At 40.7% G+C, this 21,721-nt stretch overlaps 1 protein-coding gene across 1 annotated transcript in view; it reads right to left on the bottom strand.

Annotated features, from left to right (window-relative positions):
• The window catches only part of tanc1b (tetratricopeptide repeat, ankyrin repeat and coiled-coil containing 1b), a 128,998-nt gene that overhangs the window by 9,456 nt on the left and 97,821 nt on the right, over window positions 1-21,721 (bottom strand). Inside the window, 10 exon segments of the mRNA XM_034694453.1 lie at window positions 3,874-3,952; window positions 4,482-4,667; window positions 4,770-5,006; window positions 9,358-9,480; window positions 9,736-9,844; window positions 11,178-11,785; window positions 14,862-14,935; window positions 14,938-15,027; window positions 16,580-16,811; window positions 21,390-21,538. Of these exon segments, the coding sequence (XP_034550344.1) occupies window positions 3,874-3,952; window positions 4,482-4,667; window positions 4,770-5,006; window positions 9,358-9,480; window positions 9,736-9,844; window positions 11,178-11,785; window positions 14,862-14,935; window positions 14,938-15,027; window positions 16,580-16,811; window positions 21,390-21,538 (1,887 nt within the window).

Genomic DNA, 21,721 nt, shown 5'->3' on the forward strand with positions numbered 1-21,721 from the left:
CTACATTTACCTTCCCCTCGTGTCAGAGAGGACTTTGTGACAACAAGGGAGCCAAATATTCTGCAGCCAAAATGCCCTGCTGAAATGTTTGTATAGGAGCGGGTCTTTATTTATAGGACATTTAACTCCCTGTTAACAAACATACTAGTTGGGATTAAAATGGTGCTGATAAATAAAGCCATGGAGATGAATGTCCATCAGAGAGCAGTAAACACTGTGCTGTTTTTTAAAAGCAGGTGTTTGTCACTTGATGCGAGAATAAAAAGCATCTTTTCCCAAGGCTCCTGAGGGAAGCCACAAATAGCTGCCTGTTAGCTCATACTGTGCTTTTACTGTACAGCATGGACACTTAGCACTCTGTGAGCAGAGAAGAAAAAACATGTAGAGCTTTGTGCAGAAAATACTTTACATACAGTTTCTACTGCATTTAAGCCTCGTTGAGAGCAGTGGACGGCCATTTAACTACCTGGAGAATGTCAGCAAGCTTTAAGTCTCGAAGTGAGGAGTGAAGAAAAAAAATCCACACCAGCATGAACATGACACGCACTTAGATAAATCATGAGAAATAATGTTCAATGTCAGAATGTTTTTGGAATCTTGCCTGTTGTAGAATAAATATCTTGTCATTTGCCATGACAAGAACTGACATTAATAATATAAGTGCTACAAAAAAGTACCCTCAGGCTGCTGCATTTATCATTACATTCTTATATTCATGTTTTTTCACTCCTTGCAAAATGACAGAGCATGGTCCACCTTCATCTGTGTGCGCGGTGGCATACAAACATCAAAATGTATCCTGAAAATGATGCAATTTACACAAGATTACTGTCGTACAGCACACAAACATGTCTCTACCTTGAGCCAAACCTGCTACTGTGTGTGTTCACCACAAAGATGACGACTCTGCAGATAAATTACCTCTCTTTGCATAACCAGGAAGAGTTTTGCAGCCTAAAAGGGGATTTCAACTGGAGCTTGCCAAGATGTGCTATCCAATCTGCCTCTATTTAAACACAGGAGACACAGCGGGCCTGTTTGCTCAGACAAGTGATATTCTGCTGAATTTTAAATATGAAATACATCTTCACAAAACAGGTTGTTATCGGAGGGTTGTTTCAGAGACAGCAATGAACGGCCAAGCTCTAAGGGGGATAATTCAGGAGCATTGTTGGTTTTGGTATGCTCTGGATCAAAGCTGCTGCCGGGGCTGGATTATTAAATCTGCGCGCAGAATGGCAGAGAAGGGATTTGAGGTGAAACTGAAATTTAATATCACAGCACTAATCATTTCTTCGGTTTGCATGCAGCCAACATGAACAAAGCCACTTCTTATTGTTGGCTTGAGCACTCCTACAATGCTGCACCTCTATCTCTAATGCAGTATAAAACTAATATTTCTTTAGGCCAGCGTACAAAATAAGAATTATGTCCTCGATTTGTGCTAAATACTATCCTACTTTCACTGACAGCAAATGAATGGGGATCTTGTGTTAAATGACTGCCAGGTGGGGGCAAAAATATTTGAATACCTGGTCGTGTCAAAGGTTTGGGAGTCATTTAGCTGCAGGTCAGTTGAGCCGTAACTCAGCACCTTTCTATAACTCCCTGCGACTTAATATTTCATTACTACAGAAGCACGCTCAGGAGGGTAATTTAGCATCCACTTTGTAAACGGAGCTGAGGGTAAAGCACTGCAGCAGTCACAGCACAGGTGGCTCCAATGTTTATGAAGCTGGTATAACTATCATTCTCAGGAGTAGTCATTTCTAGAGTACCACAGTAACAAGGCCCAAAGCTTCGGATGAATGTATGGTGCTTTCAATAACAGGGAGGCAGGTGTTGGGACTGCAGCAGAACACAGATTCTGCTCATATCAGTGGAAACAGAGCAGCAGTTCCACATAGGACTATACCACAGGGATGACTCTTTGTCCCAAAGACTGCAATGAGGTCTGAAGTCCTGCAGTCATTTAGCAGGACATAAGTTAACCACACTGTGGACGGCCTCTCCGCTAATAGGCTGACCTACATTCCTGAAACAACAAACTTTTAGAGTTAAGTCCTGCCGCCTCGCAGACACAAAGAGACTATTATTAAAAAAAATCCTTGTTTTTAAATTCTATTCTGGTATGATTCTGCTCAAGAAATAAAAACATCAAGCATTGTCAAATAAGAAAGGGTGTGATCTGAACATTTATAGCCTCTGGATCAGGAAACCTCTCAAAGCAGACGCTCACATTGAAGATGAGAGACACATCAGGTGAGCTGCTGCAGCTCTGACACAGCATGATGTGTTTGATACTTACAAAGTGTAGGAAGAGTATTTTTAGCACTCTGATTGGTCACAAGAAAAAGACGCAGATGTGCTGAGACATTTTATTGACCATTTCTTGGTGTTTGGAGAGGATGACTAGAAGAAAGGCTACATTTGCCGGCCAACTCCTGCACACTTCCTCAAATAATTTCACACGGTTCCAAGAGGCCAATAACATCATCATATGATAAGCACTGTGTCATGTTCTCTGCCATTGCTTTACTATAACCAGGCAAAAGCAAAGACGTAGTACCATGTAAACCTACTTGGAAAAACAGATAGATTCAACTAAACTCAACTTTTACAGGATGAGTAAGGAGCAGGGATTTACATTTGAAGTATTGTCTGTGATCGATTTCTGGAAATGTTAACGATCAATTATTGATTAATCAGTAAAAAATAAATATTATTCTTATGTGAAAAACAATTTCAAACCGTTTTTTCCACCAAAATTATATTTTCTACAGCAACAAAATGCATATAACTGACAGTATTGAATACAGGTAACATGTTTAACACTGATTATCAACGATCAGGCTCATAAAAATATCCTCCGCGGACATAGTCTGATAATGTGAAGGCTCATAATACTAACAGAAAAGTACTTCAGACTCACAGTGTCCAGTTTTCTGTCTACTCGTTCTTATTGAGTAAAATAAACGTGTGTATTTGATCAGGTGTCAGCTGGGAGCACAACCGGGTCATAATCAGTCCAGCGTCAGAAAAGCCCAGACGGCTCTGATGTTGCTGATCTGCAAACATAACGTACTAGCAATTCCCACCAGTCTGTTGCATTTGTATCTAAAGGTGGAAATGTCCTGTTTAAAGTTGTCAACCTTCGTGTTGTTGTTGGCAGCAGTTGTGTATTGATCCTCTTTAAAAGCGGAGACCTGACGCACAGCCGCAGCCGCCAGCTGAGCGTCTCCTCTGTGCGCAACACCTTTAACAGCTGATTCACATCGAAACATGCTTTAAACTTAAAACACCTCCCTGATAGCTGAATGTAATATGAGACCACATGTTGTTTGTCACATGTGATGGAAAATTAAAAACAAAAATGCGTGTTTTGAGTAATTTCTTTAACAATTAATCGATAATCGATTAATTGTGTGCATCCCTAGTAAGGAGATAATTCTACCTCTTAAATGTTGGCTGATGTAAGCTGAAATGTGTTAAATAGGTGGTCAACTACCTGAAAACTTTGTTTCTCAACAAAGGAAACTTAAGACAGACTGTAGCCGGATTCCAGCAGCATGTTGGGAAATCATTTTTTCAAGAGAAATGCTGTGTTCTCCAAACTTTAAGTAGAAACCCACATGACCCACAATAAGTAATGCTTTTAGCAGAAAGCGCAGGAAAACTTGGAGCGTCCACAAAAACGCACACACATTCGGGTCAAGCGACCTCTACATCAAACAGAGAGCATTGCTGTGCAGAGGAGAGAAACAAGACCTTCTGCTGCAGCATGCAATTGCAGCAGCCAGGTCCAGAATGCAAAAACAGCAGGTGACGATACCGGGCAGCGAGGTAATGCAAAAGAGATGGATGAAAACATACCTGTCTCTCCCCACAGAGTGTCGTGGCTATCAATTTGAACAGCGTGCTCATTATTCAACGCCAGCAAGCCTCTCACAACCTGCCAAAAAAGAAACTTAGATTAATAGCGTAGTGTTTCAGCATATGATATCAAATAAACCTCCAAGAGCTCCCACAACATAGTCATTTTGAAACAGAATAACAAAAGGACTGTGGTCTGTTTTCTGAGCAGATTATTATGAATTAATCCCAGTGGACTGGAGAAGCTACTGTCTGAGGTTATGTGAGTCTGAGCTGATTTATACTTTGACTTTAAAGGGGTCTCCTTCAACTTGTGGTCTGACAGCCTAGCTGGGCCAAGATCTGTTATTACGAGCCAGGTCTCTAATGAGGAAGCCAAAATAAACCTTGAGCCTGTGCTGCACCTGGGCAGCTGAAGGCAGAGCACTGTGATCGATCCCCAAATCCTTCTTTCTGGCATTACAAGGCTGAGTAACTCTTTGAATTTAAAGACAACAACAGTAAAGAGAAGGTGTGTTCACTCTTTACCCGGTGTTGCCCTCTACTTCAAAAAACTCTTAAAGTACAATACTTACTAAAAGTAAAATATCTGTGTGTGTAAGTCTGACCTGTGTGTGTCCCATGCTGGAGGCTGCTATCAAAGCCTGTTGTAGAGCTTTGTTCTTCAGAGCGCAGTCCTGCTGCTGCCCCTCAGCACTCCACTCCAGCTCCAGCAGGTACTGGATAATCTCTGGGTGTCCTCGGAGGGCAGCATGGACCAGCGCACACTGGCCACTCTTATCTACATGATCGACCTGGTGGAGATAAATCAGATAAGTTTTGACGGACCAAAACACAGTATGGTTTGAGACCGTTTTCATCACAAAAAGGGGGCCAAGACATGTAGACTTCCTCACCGTGGCCCCCCTATTGCAGAGCATCATGACCAGACTCAAGTGTCCTGCGGCAGCCGAGTAGCAGAGCGAGCTCATGCCGTTTTCAGACACCACATTGACGTTGGCCCCAAACTCAAGCAGCAAAGAGGCGATTTCAAGGTGACCAAGGTGGCACTGGACGCAGAGCACGGGCGCGTTGTTCAAGACCTCTGTGCGGTAATTCACGTTTGCACCACCCAGCATCAGCAGACGGCTCACCTGATGAACAGAGGACATACAAACAGAGAGAAATGTCTTAAACACATGTTATTTAAGTGACTGAATCTGTGTGCTGGTGCTGTTGGAATCAATAGTAGTTTTATATAAGCCCGCTGATATAAAAGACTTGGACAGATGTTGTCAAAATCTGCAAATGTGGAGAAAAAAGACAACATGCTGCCATGCTGTACATAAACAACTTGAAGAAGGAGGTAGTGTTCATTTTGTTAACGAAATTACGACGATAAATGTTTGTCAACGACTAATTTTTCATGACGAAAAGGAGACTAAGACGAGCTAAAGAGAATCACTGATAATAAAAACTCTGACGAATGTATGTTTTGATTTTGTTGACGAGACGATGACGGGACGAAAACATTAGTGGCGGATCGTCGGACATGAAGAATCCATGTTTCCCCCCGCTGTGCGTCTTCAAAGATAAAAGTGATGCATTCCTGTGACAGGCTGAGTTATTATCTGAGGGGCTCAGTGTTAGCTTGGTACATCAGACACCTTCAGTAAGTTTTGATCAACTCTATGTTCAAAGATGCAGATGTATTTCAGAGTGAACTGACTGTCTGTCCAGTGCGCCTGTCACTGCAGGTGCATTCAAGGACCGTCGTAAATGTGCAATTCAGTCCATTCATGGCATTTTTCTGTGAGTCAAGAAGATCAAAATACATTCACAGTGGTCACATCAAGAATGTATTCTTTTGATTTTTTTAGTATGGACAGGCTGAATTAATTATCTTGAGATATTACACTAGCAAAAGTGTTAAAGGAGTGAAATGTTGACTATTTTAACACTTGGTATAACCCTGATACAGACATCTGATCAACTTCATGAATTATTTAAAGAGTGAAGATGTTACGGCAAAAATCAAAGACTAAAATGTTTAGAGTTTTCGTCGACTAAAACTAGACTAAACTATAAAGGGCTGAAAAGACTAAAATGTGACTAAAACTAACAGGCTTTTTCGTCTAAAGACTAAGACTAAATCTAAAATAGCCGCCAAAATTAACACTACTAGGAGGGTCATATAAATCCTCATGCAGTCACTGTTTCTTATATGAAACCTACAACAGACATCTTGAAAATAGGGCTTTTACCAGAGATTTAACAAAATAAGTTTGTGCTACAAATTGTGGAGCCACACAGTTTTTCAAGAGCAAAACATTTTCCAGTTAATAGGTTCAAGGATTTATGGACAGCATGGCCAATGACAAATTTAAAAAGCAGCAGAATCAGGGATACACTTGATTTTCCTCTTCCAGCTCATTCAAGTGAAAATGCTCATACTGCTTCAGCCTACTCTTGAGATTTTCTATCAAGCAAAGGTCAGGCACTGAATGAAGTGGTCACATTCTACTGAATGCAATTATTAAGTGTGTTATTCTCTTCCACCATGAGGAAATCAATAATAAATGCTTGGTCAAACTGAACCAGTGAGCCAAATGAGCAGCGGACAACAGGAAATGAAATTCTCTGTTATTTGTTGGATTCACTGTGGAATAAATTAACAGCTGTTTTCCCCTGAGGAGAGAGCAAGGACAATCTGCAAGGGTCCCTGAGTTTAGTTACACTAACACAAAATAACATTAACACAAAATGACTCCCAAACAGAGAGCGAGGACGAGGAAAACTTGAGACTAATTCAACGTCAACATGATGGCATTTCTAGAGCAGACCGATGATTTTTCCAAACCTACAAAACAAAAAGCAGACACTGCCGGCTGAATTCAACTTGGCGTGTGGTCGAAAAAATCGGTGTCACGAAACGGCAGAATCCCAACATGGAGCTCAAAAGACAACAAATCATTAACAGACTATCCCAAGAGTCAAAAGTCGAACTGAAGACTTGAATAAATAATGTGGGGAGTTAAATAATTGATATTCTCTTCTCCATTCATCTTGTGCTGACCTGTTAACTCATCACGTTTCCTATTTTACTCATCCTGGAACACATCTCATCAATATCTACTACCCAATTTCCTGCAAACATTTTTCATTTGCTGTGTTTCTCGTATTAGATATTAATATCCTCGGGCAATATTTGATAAATGATTGGCTTATCACTGTGTTAAATAAGCATCTGACTATTTTAGTCTGGAATGACTATTCAGCCACAATTCATAAAATATATTAAAAACTGCCAAAGATGAAAGCTGTGTGTGTCTGTGTGTGTGTGTGTGTTTCTTTTTTCAAATACTGTCCTCTCTTTTCTTCCTGTGTTCAGATAAGTATCCAGGCTGATGGCATCCAGTGCAACCAATAAACTAACACAATATAGACTTTTTACTGACATTATGACCACCTGCTTAATATGGTGAATGTCTGTGACTGCTCCCCTTTACATGCAGTAAACTGTGCTGCACTGTGTGCTCTCTCAGAATCAACACCTTCAGCTGTCTGAGCTCCATCAGCTCCATCCTCTGTCTGACTACAAGCCAGCCTCTGCTATTCATGTGCAACAATGAGCCATGGCTGCTCACAACCCTGTCCCCACATCACCAGTTTTCCTTCCTTTAACCCTTTTTCATGGTACTGACCACAACAGAACCCAACAACAGCTGCAGTTTTTTAGAGATGCTCTGACCCAGTCATCTAGCCATTACAATTTAGCCCCCTGTCAAAGTGGTTCACATCCCCACAACTGCACATCTTTAATGCTTCCAACACATCACATTTGATGACAAAATGTTCACTTGCTGCCTAACATATCCCCCCCACAGACAGGTGCCATTGTATCGAGATAATGAGTGTTATTCACTTCGCCTGTCAGTGGCCATAGTGTTATAACTGAGCGGTGTACGCTTACGAAACAGAGCTAACATTTTCCTGAACATGCTCTGATGTATTCTGTCGTTACCATGCCCATAACAAGAGAAATAACTCATACTATAAATAACACAAACTGCATAAACAATATAGGTTGCTGTGAGAAAATCTGGATTATTGCAAAGCTTGTGAAGTATGAGGAAACAAGTACACTTACACAGTACCTTACAATTAGTGTATTTTTACTAGTTAGTGCATTTTTCTTGATAGAAATAAAAAAACAGAATTATTTTCTCAATGTGTTGAAAAATATCTTATATTAAGTAAATGCTAATGCCATTATCTTTTTATGTTTTTTTGGGGGAGGCTTTTACACTTTTTATTTATAGAGGAGAGGACAGTAGATAGCGCAAGAAGTGGGAGAGAGTGGGAGAATGACATGCAAGAAAGAGGCCACAGGTTTGGTTGAAATGTTAAATGTTTAAATATTAAGTGTCAGTTTACAGTACTTTGCCACTGCCAACTGCTCTAATATAAAGAAGCACATATTTTCTATTGTTTCATTGAAAATAAAACAGTGGATTACATTTGGCTGTCATTTTTTTAATTGTGTGAAGAGATACAGTTGTGTCAAAGTCATGATCTCTTATATCATGTTTGAAATAAGAAATTATTACTTTGAAAAAGCAGTTTTATACTTCTGAGTGTTGATGAAGCAGCTTTGTAACAGTTGATATTCTAGTTTCAAGCATGTATTACTCAACATAGGTCATAAAATCTCAGTAACTAGCTGTAATATCTTACCGAGATCATTTAGGACCAAAACACTCAAAACAAGTGAAACACTCTAACATAAAAACTGCAAAATCTTATCAGGCAAAAAATAAGCAAATTTCACCCTTATCTGAGATATTCAATCTTACTTAGATTTCAGTTTTTGCAGTGCAATATAACAGAAATCAAAAGCTGAGACTGATTCAACAGGAAAACGAGGACAGTCCAGAGGAGAAGCTTGTTGATAAGAGAAGTGTGTGGACAGAGTAATCTACGAGAACAACATACATCAGTATAGGCAGATAATCTTTAAACTTAATCCATCTTTTTTTTAAGTTGATCTCCAATGCTGGTTTATGATGTGCTCACACTCCCCATGGTGAGGTTTAAGGAACAGGCTGTGACATTTATAGTAAATCACAACTTAATTACAATCTGTGAAATTCTAAAGAAATTAAAGAAAGAGATTAAAGGAAGACAGATGTCCCAATCACAGTTTTGGGGAAACTTTTTTAATCATCAAGTTGATTATTTGTTGGTTAATTAAGTAGTTGGACTTACGATCTTAATCAAGGAAAAAAGGAAGAGCCCATTACAAGCTGCCAGATTATTCAGGATGTCTTTAATTGCCTATCTTGACCAACAACAAGAGAGAGGTTTCATTTAAGCTGGTATGACATCTGTGGTGTGTTTGGATGAAGAAGCTGACCTGGGTAAATGTTTCGTTTTTTAAAATGATACCCAGTATGTTGCCAGTCTTAGGTCAAAGGGACAAACAAGAGTGGGAGAATGTGTTACCTTGACGTTTGGTGTGTAAAGATTCCTCAGGGAGGCCAGGGCTGCAGAAAGGCCGTCAGCGCTGCAGCTTATCCAAAGAGCCTGCAGCACACTGGATGACACACCTGTTTTCTTACTCAAGCCCTGCACACACAAACACACAAAACACACACACAAGCTAATGCATATGTGAATGCAAAAAAACACACATTCGTCAAGTCACTGAACCTGAGCTGCACAAGCTGCCACTGTTTCTCTTCACATCCCCGTGGCTTATCCTTGGGTGAACTACCCTCACATGACACATAAATGACACAGTGAACTGCGTGGACGTTCAACAGAAGACTGACTATAACCTAAGATGAATGTGGAGAGTATGTAGAGGCCTCATAGTTGTACCTTGAAGATGTGTGCTTTGAGGATGTGATGTCCCAGTTCCATGGTCTGCTGACGATTCAGTTTCCCCTCTTGGCGGGACAGCATGAAGGCCATGAGAGCGTGGCCGGTCCTGAGGTTGGAAAACAACACAAAGGGTATTTTGATGTAAATCAGACGAAGTAAGTACAACTAGTGTGACAACAGGTAGTTAGAAGACAGAAGTTGTAGTGTGGAAGTAAACAGCATGGACTTTAGATGGTAACGATCTGCTGTTTATCTGCCTGCTCTATCATGAAACTACTGATTTATTTCAGTCATGAAAGCCCTTGGCATTGTCATAGTAACCCATTCAATCTGTGTCTGTGCAAATAAGGTAGTGTATAAATGCTGAGCAATGCCCCGCTGAAGGTTGGAAGCTAGTGTTAAACCCCTGGGTTTTTCTTTTCCTTCCCTCACTCAGACTCTCTGCTGTTAATTAATGCAGAATTCATTAAAAGGACATGCATGATTGCAGATCACTTTGATCACGTTATAAATTCTCTCTCGTCATGCCCAGGCACAAACAGAGCAGGCAGTTGCAGCAGGCTTTTGTCTGCATGTGCGTTCTCTGTGCCAGACTCTGAGCCTTTGTCTTTCTTTAATGACAGAGTTGGAGGGCTGTGAATGACCAGAATATGAAGCTGGGCTCGGGTCCATTTAAGAAACACTGCTGTGAGCGCAGAGGTGATACTGACAAGCAAACAGGGAGGGGGGAAAAAAGTGAGCCAGAGTGACATCATCCAATTTATTAAGTGTGAATGACTGAAGCCTCTGATGTGTCCGAGGGAGGGCTCCAGAATTACAATTAGGTAGCACCACTAAAGCAGATAAGCCTGTCTTCACAGGGCAAGAAGGGCATGGAGGGAAACAATGATCAATTTTCAAGTCTTGGAAATGCATTCTAACTTGTGTGCAGTGCACAGTAGCTTCACATGACTGCAAACATTCAGGATGAATGACTTCTAACACCCTCCATTAGCAACAGCATTTGAAATAAAGGGCTTCTTGTGATTTAAACAAATCCCAGGAACATCTCAGGCTCAGTTTCCTCTGACTCAGACGTGAGTCACGCGGCACGCTGCTTGATGAGGACAGTCTACTTGCTGTCTGTCGTATTTACTTCTCATGCAAAGTGATGGTCATGACTCATACTATTAGCAACTAATTTAAAACCACTCTGAAAAGTAATGATGGTTGTTTATCAGACATGAGAGTGCCGTCTGGTGTGCATATTGCTGGCACTCAAAGAGCAAATATTTAATTATCCTTCTTCCCTACAGATTTTTGAGCTTCATTTTGTATATGTTGCAAGTGTATTTTCTTGATGCACTTTTCTTAGTAGCCATGCTTTAATAGTACAACCCAGTCCTTCCCGAGGGGAGAGCTGCTGAGTTGCTGCATTTGCTTACAAGCAGAGGACTGACCTGGGATCACAGAGGAAGTCAGTACTCTCTCCGTCAGCTCTCCACACCAGCCACTCCCTGAAAGAGGGATGGCAGAACATGCGCGTCTTATCCCGCCGTTTGATGAGGAAGCATGAGAGCAGCTCCATGCGTTGTTGGAAATCCTCCCATGGTAGCTCCCCTTGCATGAAACCGGCGTTGATGGCCTGGAACAGCTGTTCGTCAGTCATGGGGTGCAGGGAGGCGAGCGACACATTAAGGATGGGCAGAGAGCGCTCGAAGGCTGAATTGGTCATGAACTTCATGTTGCACTGCAGCTGGTAGAGCTCAGCCAGAGAGACCGGCACCACTTTGTAGCTGGAACTCTTGATCACCAGGTGGCCTCTCTCAAACAGATCCAGGGTCAGTTTGAGGTACAGGTAGGAACCCTGACTGCGGGAGATCAGGTGGCTGCTGAGCTTGCCTACTGTGATAGGGTCGGCTTTGCCATTCAGGCTAATGTTGTTCATGATATCCTTGCTGCCATTGATTCGGTACTGGATGTAGGCGTTGAGGTCGCTGCTTATCTCTTTGTTGTCTGTAAAGTCATCCAGGGAGATCTTGGAGAAGGGCAGAAGGCTGGTGATCTCCTATGGAAGAGACAAAGTAAAGACAGTGAGTGGCATATTTAGGGTTGTAAAGGGGTGGAAAATGTATGGTAAATTTCCAGAAAGTTTCCAGTAACTTTCCATGGGAGGTTAAGCTGGGGAATTTTGGAAATATTCCAAATTGGAAACTTTCCATGGGAATTTATAGGAATTAATGGGAATTGAGGGTAATCTAATGGAAAGGTGTCATATCCAAGCATAAATATTTGTTTTGTTATAAGCAGAAATCCATCCAAAATAATTAAAACAGATGTATTTGTAAGTAGAACTTTATCAAGTGTTAAATGTTTTATTGAACAATCAATTCTTTCATTGAAGAACAAAAACATGAATGTTGAGTTAAATATTACTCATCCAAAAATTAACAAAAATGCAATCCCAACAAAGTCCCATTAGAAATGTTAAATGAAAAGAGCCACTCTCCCTCCAAAAAAGTCTCATTCAACATGCAAATAAAAAAGCATCTTCCCTCAAGCTTCTCAAACCTAGCCTCTGCAGGATTCTAGAAATCATCTGTGCATGTGATGGAGGAATGCTAAGTGCATGTAGGGGGCGTGGTCTATAGCCTTGCAGTAAGCAGTGTGCTATGTTAATGTGATTGAGGAACAGTATAGATATTCAACTTTACTTGCATGGGATCTGATTGTGTTAGTCAGGATTATGCTAAAATATATTTTCCCCAACTATATTTAAGTTCCCTATTAAGAGCCAACCTTCAATTTAGTAAATTCCTGGTTTATTCCCGTTTATTCCCATAAAATCCTGTTAATTCCCATGGAAAGTTTCCAACTGTAAAATTCATGGAATTTTGCAACCCCAGGCATATTATACATCATAGTTTTATTTATTTCTCCTTAATAATAATAATAATAATAATAATAATAATAATAATATAATACATTTATTTAGAAGCGCCTTTTCAAAGCACTCAAGGTCACTTTCCCGACACTTTGCCCACTATACTAAAGCTCCTGTGAGGTACTTTCACTTTGTGTCCATTTTAGAGGACCCTGTGGACAAACTGATTAGTCCTGTACATGCAGAGGTGTTGTATCCTGAATCCACTCCTCCTGTTTCTTTTTGAAGTGAACTTGTCACCCACTGTGAAACTTTGCCTGGAACATGTACACAAAGACACGTTCGGTCTGAATGCTGTTAATTATCTCGTCTAACACTGAGCCAACAGCAGAGCGGGCATCAAATACAACTTTATAGAAAGAATGACTCGTCCTCCTGGTGATCTTGTCTGCTTTGTCATGTCATACAAAGCATCAGTATTAATTTAAGCATGTTTCATAACCAGCTAAAAACTCCTCATAGGAGCTTTAACAAAAAAAAGCTTCAGTGTAATCTCAAATCCTGCATAAAAATGAGTCATTCTCTGGCTAGCATCCCAAAATAAACTGTTTTACTTATTACAGGCAGACAAAAGAGGAGTCATCATTGACAGCATTTCTCATGTTCAGACACCTGTCATTTAAAAAAAAGCCTTCTACTATCAGCACAGTTTTTGAGCAGCAGAGGAGCAAACACGCTCAGCCATCAGGCCAAAGCAGACACTTACTGTTTGAAATGTGGCTGTGACAAATACAAGACTGGAAAGTGAGTATTAAGAGGCAGGGGATGGATTGGATGGATTGGATGGTGGTGGAGGTGATAGGAGGGGGGGCAGTGACACTTCTAGCAAAGGCCTGAGCCTGAGCTCACATTTCAATCTATGTCCTGCGGCTTGGAGAAATCAATGCACCTTAATCCTCCAATCCACAGCCTGTCTCAGGCTAAAGAAACATTGCCTCTGTGATATCACACTTCTCTCTCCTTCATCATGACAAGGTACAGTAAACACACACAAATACACAAGCACATGTATCCACACATGCACAGAGTCACTGATCCTAATCCCTGAGGTGGGTGAAGTGCAAGCAACACCACACAGATACAGCAGATATTAGTCTGGCAAGCAAAGGCTGAAATCTTTGAGACCTGTCCTCCAGGGTGAAAACCTATTTGTTTGCTCAAAGTGCAAAACAAAACTGTGACATTTCCATAACACTTGTATGCACAAATGTGATGCCGTGGTTGCAAAGTGAGCAGTATTTTTAGTGGCTTCTATTGAATGATTCATCCTTTTTATCCTCTACTCTCTCCAACATTATGACATGTAAATTCACCTCCGTTAAAAACTGCCTTCGCGCATCAATCAGAGACATTCACTTTGACAGCAGTGTGTAAGTGAACTGCATTTTGTGCAGTCAGCTGTCAGCATTCAATAAAAACTTTCAACATCATAAATTCATCCTAAAAACAAGTAGAGGTGAATGAATAAAGGCAGAATACAAATGTCAGAGTTACAATATATTGATTTAGCACATCCAGAGAAACTCTGCATGAAGCGAATAATAATTCTGCCTCACTGTTGCAGGATAAAAACAAATGAATATGGTTTGAAGTGCATTGCATACTGATGGTCTCTACCTCTGCATGGCTTCTGCCTGTGCATTAATAACTGGATTCTGGCTTTCAGTCAGTCAGCTTTCACATTATTATCCCAGGCTCACAGTTTGTCCCAACAAAGAAAATCAGCCATCGTGTGACACTTCAGGCATGTCAAAGCCTCAGCTCTCCACAGTGTGAGTTCAATGCCCAGCCGAGCACATCTCTGTAACTAGTCAACCACTGTCACTTTTTCCCCGAGCTAGTCGACTCAGAGTGAATGACTGCTCCTATACTGTCATGCAGTTCTGATTCCTGGGTCACAGATATTTCCAGTCCTGTTGAATGTTCCTCAATAAGCTTAAAAATCACTCAGCAGAGAGCAGAGTATGACAAGGTGGAACAGCTGAGGAAAACCTTTCAACTTTCACACTTGTCAAAATCCACAAGCTTTGACGTGGATCAGTGAGAGACTCGAGACGTGTCAGGAGATTGGACTTAAGGTTTCTGTTTTATTCTACACTCGAGTCTGAAAGATGCTTTCTTCTCAGATTACAGTAACAATATAAACAACACAAGCTCAACACATGAGATTTACTGTTTTTGATCACTGAGTTCATCTTACCAGTAAATTGACTCGGACAGTGACCACCACTTTAAGCCAGGGCGGGAACTTGGTAATGATCTTTGTGATAAAGAAGCGATGGTGTCTCCGTAGTCGGGTTTGTGGAACTCAGCTTCGTTTAGTCCGTCTATTAAGATGATGTGGTCTTCCTCAGGAATCCTCCGCTCTGGGAACACAAAAATAAAAACCCAACAAAGGTAAGATGTTAGCAGGGAGATGCAATGCATGACAACATTGGCTCAACTAACTTGGATACATGAAGTATGCAGACAGGTGCTTTGTTTGAATGCAGTAAATTGAATTCCTGGAATGTAAGACTTCAATGTCTTGCCATCAGGGCATTATACCTATTTGGTTAAAATAAACTTAAATGATACAGAAATGATGACGAGGAAAAGTATTTGGAGAAAGTAGGGTTCATAATGACCCTGATCCATTATTCTAGCTCTACATTTGAGTTATCAAATCTTATTATTAGTTTTGGTCAGAGATTTCGTTTTAAACTCCACTTATGTTTCTGTAAATCAACATTTGCTGACTGCTATTTAAAGACAAGTACAGTTCAGTCACATACGCACAAATGATTAGTATGCCTGTCAGTCCTTCTAACCACTTTGGCGTTTACAGAATTGCTTCCATTTTTATGTTTCCCAGAGAACTGTGGAGTAAAATGCATTTATCAAAGAATACAAATTCAGCAAATTCAGGCTCCAAAGAGGAAGTCTACAAATGTAATTAGGGTTGAGTGATATTGAAAATTATGTTATCACGATAAAATATTTCACATCAGTCGATATCGATAATTTCACGATAAATATCAAATCATTATTTCATTTAAATTTAAATGCAGATTTTTGGTCCTGAGTGAAAGTTGAAGAAAACAGACAGTTTGGTAGTTTGCATCGGGATTTAGTTTTCTGATAAACTTCTTGAATCCATCTTTTTGACAGTGCAAACAGGAAGCAGGTCTTTTGTGTAAAATTAGATTTTTGTGAAGTTTTAGTTTGTAGATTCTTATTTTTCTCAGATTGAGGTTATTTGCATGATTTGATTTACATTTACAACAAAAATATATCAAATGGTGTTCTGTGTATCAGTTTATAGAGTACTGTTTTAAGTTGTGCTCTCCCCTTTAAGATTACTAAGGGTTACAGGCAGGGTGATATTGTTACCCACAGTACAGTGAATTCATCGCAGTCGTTCGGTGTTCGGTTGTCCTACGGTCGTGGTGGACATTAAACATGTTTGAAAGAACAGCAGAAGTTGTCTCTGTGCTCTTCCTTGACCCACATCCTATAAGTATATTTAATGAAGTGTATTAAGTTAATAGTTACCGCAGAGTCAGCTCAGTGTCAGACTAACGACTCTGCTTTGAGCTGGTAGGTTTGGAGTTTTCTTTCGTGCCGCTGTGTTACATTCAGCTCCAAGCGTCTTTAAGCCCCGCCTACCCTCACCCCGCGACATGATTGGCTGTTCAATGCCATCTTCTCCTGTCAAATGTTGGGTGGTAACCTGGAGGCAACTAGCGTTTAAGGCTCATTAGCGCCCCCTCCATTTGAAGTGGCCGGGGTTGTAATTACATGTTTATTTATATTGAATTTATATCGAAAATGTTTTATATTTATATCTAGAATAATTATATTGCAATAATTATCGTTATCGAATTATCGCCCAGCACTAAATGTAATAATTTATACCATGGTGTGATTTTTTTTTACCTTTACGTAGGTTGGCCAGTGGCTCAAGAACCCCCCTTCGGAAAGCAGCCATGGGGTCCTGCACACAGGAGCGCAGACTGAGCATGCTCTGCAGGTTGGGCTCTTTCAGCAGCAGCTCCCGGTATGCACTGAGCTGGTGTGCTCTGCACAGCAGGGCAGCTATACTATGTACAAACTCTGGTACCAGGCAAGTGTATGTGTTATCAGCCTGGCAGTAGTGGTATGCCACCACCTGAAACACACAAGGAACAGACAGAACAGATGGATTTAGGGTTATTGCACACTCCAAATGAATTAGAAACAATCATACACTAGCTGTGTAAATACATTTGGAGGGGCGCTGGTGGCCTAGCGGTCTAAGTGCCCATATACAGACTATATAGTCTTCAGCACAGAGGTTGTGAGTTTAACTCCCGGCCCTGACCATTTGCTGCATGTCTTCCCAAGCTCTGTACGCCCCACATTTCCTGTCTCTCTGCGGCTGTCCTATCAGTAAAGGCAAAAATGCCCAAAAAGTAGAACTTAAAGAAAAGTAAATACATTTTGGCTTTAGCTATTAAATAAATGCAAAGATGGGAACATTCAGTGACCTAAAAGCATTTGCAAACATTTTAAAGATTTAATGACCAAATAACAAACTACGATACAATTACAGATAAAAGTGTTGAATTTAGTTGTGCCCCCAAAGAGCCACATTTCATCATCCCTTCATCAAATCCAATATGAATCAATCCATGCTATCCCACAAAGAGGAGATGATGAGGTAACTGGGCGATGGCTGACCACCTCAGATAAACTCTACTATAAAAGGACGAGGTGGATCCCAGATGGACGACTAAAAGAAGGATCTTGTGTGTGTGTGAAAAGAGTACTGCAGTGTTCAAAGGAGGTCTGATTTACAGGGAAAAAGGAGGAACAGGGATGAAGAAGAAGGAAAGAGAGAGATGCCCTGGGGATGTTTGACTCTGCTCTAATTACAGTCCAACCTGGAGGAGCTGACACACTTCCTTGGGCAGCAGGAGGAGGAACCGGTTGACCTATTCCTCCGCAGGACTCTGCTGCCTGTTAATCTATCAACAGTGTTGATGACCACCTTCTGGAAAATGTACTAACTTAAGTCTACTTTCACCTTAATCCTTCTGTAGTTACTTTGAAAGTGTATCTATATTTCTATAAGAAAATACAAACCACATGAACAAAACTTGTTTGTCATAGTCGTTCTGGCTTGTTTGACTGAAATCCTCACGGTATATTTATTTATTATACAACTTTATATTGAGCTGTAATGTTATTACTTCTGGGAACTACCGTAATGGGTCCAGGCTTATATGTGGGCGTAAACTAGCTGATAATTAAAATGAACTCCAATGTCACTGAAATAAAAAGGTGTTGACAGTGATTTGAAGTTTTGAAACAAGGTTGGTCTAGCCTGCAACAATAGAACCCTAAACTTTCTACAACAATCCACTGCTTCGTGACGCCAATGCTCAAACGGGTCTGTGAGTCATACAAGTGATTGCAATTTAGGTGGAACAAAAGCCTGAGGTGGAGGCTTTGTCTGTGGCATTTTTCAATGAGTTGTCTTCACACCGAACTCGACACAAAGAGACCAAGTAATGTGAGGCTCTGCAAAGCTAATGTGAAAATCTCAGGAAGGTAGTCAGTGAATAATTGGTTTAAACTCGACACAGCAGCGGGGGCAATTAATGATGGTAAGTTTCTATAAGTTAATAAAACAACAGCGAAGGATTGACACAAAACACTTTGGAATTCAAGTTGCTGTATGTATCATCATAAAAATGCAAAAGTAAGACTATTGGAGGTAAATTAAATCATAGAACAGTAAGACAGCAACTGATTAATAGAGCCGTTCAAAAGAGCATGTATTACAATGCAGTGGGGGGTTTGGTTAGCTGAAATATGCACAACTTCTTCTGTAAGCCTATTGGCTCAACTTCTAATTATTGTGTTGCAGACAGGGAACAAGGCAGTGATGTTTCCTTTAAAGCACACAGTATGACAGGTGTAAGAAACAGATTCTCGTGTTTTATGACACACAAGCTGAAAGTTTTGTTCAACAGAAGAAAGATGCAAAGTTATGTTCAGTAAATAAAGTAAATCAAAGTTGCTGCTGTTTGTATAAATAAAATACCTTGGACAGCCGCCCGACAAAGAGACTGCAGTGACGGTACACAAGCCAGGCAAACTACAGCCTCCTCAATGAGCATTACGAGTCTCAAAAAATGATGATGCAATACTCTGCAGTGCACCTGCAGTGTTCATCTATGAGTACAACAATGAATTTAATTTTACAAACAAAGCTTTGTACTCGTCCCGTTTGACATAAAAACGTGCAATTAACCATAAAATGTGATGGTCTCACTTTCTGTTATGAGAAGGCTTGATTAAAAATGATTTAAAAGAACTGACTGAATTTGTCAGAAGCTGCTCGCTGTTGCATCAGTATTCACACATCACAGGAACAGAGCCCCTGGGAGGGCGCCTGTTGGAAACACTTTACACAATAATTGGCTTGAGGGATATTGCTTGGGCTTCATAGACATTTAGATGAGTCTCAGTGGCCTAAAGTCAGCTGTCTGAAGCACAAACCTTAGCGTTCCCAGTGGTGGATGCAAAGTGATGCTTGGTTGTCTCGTGCCCCATTTCACTATTAAGGAGGCATCCGTGACACGCAAAGAGATATAAAGCCGTAATAGGAACACCAGGATGTGATAAGTAACATTGAGAATGAGGACAAAAGTAAGATCAATGACATGAGTCCCATTAGACAGCTGTGTCACCCATCAAAGAGCTAACAACCACCCATCAAAAAAGGTATTCAGAATGAAAGGCGCTGTGAATCCATAATGAAGCATCGTTGGCCCATCTTTTTAAAACTCTGAGCAGGCAGAGAACTGCAAGGTACTGAATGCCCCTGAGAATTTAGGTTAGTGCTGATGTATGAAAACACATGTAGGCTAAGTCAATGAGCTTATTGATAAAACACACTTTTTTGGCATATTTTAGTTGCTACATCCCAAAATATTGGGCTAATACAACATTTATAACAACAAAAAACTGTTTGGTGCAGAAATTCAAACAAGTGAAAAGGCGTTTTTCGACCGCAAGAACTTTACCCCGGAACTAGGGACTTTACCCCGGAACTACGTGCGTTTCAACCGGAGGAACTAGGGTCTAAATTTAGTTCAGGGGTAGATAATCTCCCCCCTGAAAAGCCCCTGCTTGGGGGGTAGTACTTTTCAAAGGTCCTGGGACTTTCAGCTGAACGTAACAGTGTTTGTGGAGTTTACATAGTTGTTGAAACACAGAGGGAGTTCCTGGGAATGCATATTAGTTTAGTTTTTTATTAAGATTTCAAAATATTATTTAATATAATTTTTTTTCTCCATACGTCACTGGCCTGATTTGCACAATCTACCCGGGACTTCAGCCCACAGTCGAAACGCAGACAACATGGGGGGACAGGAACCTTTAGTTCCAGGGAGAATAGTTCTGGGGGCCAAAAGACCCCGGAACTCTTGGTCGAAATGCACCTAAAAAGTATACTGAGAAGAGAACAGCTCTGACAGGTGCAGTGTTAACAATTTTGACTAAAACTGCTGCAGAAATATGGTCCTGTTTGTTAAATTGGAAGGCTGAATCTGTGTCACTGTTTCACTTGCCATTTAAAAAAGGAAATTAAAAAATTCTGTTTGCTTGTTTTACTTGACAGTAATGATAGAGCTTTAATTTAAGTGATTTGATCGAAACAACCTTTCACTTTGTCGAAAACTAAGAGGTCAGGGATTAATTTATAATTTGCTTCATTCAATTGTTACTTGATATCCTCATTATGCAGAAGAAAGTTTGATATTTAGTTCATTAATGCTGACATTATCTTTATTTTGTTTCCATGGCAGCACAGGATAAGATGCTGCTGAAGTTTTTAACACAAAGCAAATGCCGTCCAACTTTGAGCTGAAAGGACATGCTAAACACCTGAGCCAGAGTTCTCCATCTCCCCCCCGTCCTCACAGTCATACTGCAGCACTGAGCTGCTGTGGACATTAATATTGAACTTGCGTTTCATGGCCAAGTCTTAAACTAAGCACACTGCCTCTCAAATCAAACAAGCCTGCAATATTAAAGGTCTCTGAAAGACCAATGGCAGGACTGTCTTTCATTATCTCAGCAGATGGGTGAAGACCGTCCATATTTCATTGTCTGCATATCAAATAAATGAACATAAAGAGTCATAAATCGCACACAAACAACATAAATCAACTGAGCAGAGCCGGTGTCAGGTTTCTGCGGTGCATCTCATACATACTAAAAGCAGCTCTACACAACCATGATATCTCTCTAATAAGAAAGTGCATCAGTGGCAGGAACACACAGGAGGAGCTGCAATACAAATACCACATGAAAAAGAAGACTTCTTACACAAACCTTTGGCAGCAGAAAACTCAGCATTTGTATAAATCATTTGCACTGAGATGACAAATTGCTTTATGTAGCTGACTGACATAATAATAAAGGTCTTAAGGATTTTTGAGGATTACTGAAGAGTTTAAATTTCTCCTTCTTTCAGGTTGTTCTGAACCTTTATTTGAGAGGACAGCTGAAGAAAGACAGGAAATGTGGGGAGTAGAGAGCGGGGGAAGACATGCAGGAAATGGTTGACCAGCTGGGAATCGAATCAGCGACCCCTGCGACGAGGACTGTAGCCTCTATATGTGGGGCGCTTAGACCTCTAGGTCACCCGCACCCCAACTTAAATTTTTCTTGAAAGTATTGGCCAACTTTGTACCTTAGCAGCCAGGCGTCTGACAGCCTCCTCCCTACGCCGCTGCATCTCAGGGGTCCCGGGGCAGCTGTTGGTCCTCAGGGTGTTGGTAGCACTGGATGGTGGAGTGGGCTGTGGTGGTTGGCTGAGGGGAAGTTCTGTGCTTTGTCCACCTGAAGAAATGAAATAATCATAAGCAAATCTGTTTACAAATAAAGAATGTCATTTGAACTTAATTTGCTTCATTTGTTAATTGACATATGAGAAAAATTTATTTTGAGGTTCCCTGTTAGATCAAGCTTCATTTTAGCTCGCAGTGGTAGATAAGATTTGATTTATATTGTCAGATGTATCCT

Source organism: Notolabrus celidotus, chromosome 10, assembly GCF_009762535.1.
Source record: "Notolabrus celidotus isolate fNotCel1 chromosome 10, fNotCel1.pri, whole genome shotgun sequence".
NCBI lineage: Eukaryota > Metazoa > Chordata > Actinopteri > Labriformes > Labridae > Notolabrus > Notolabrus celidotus.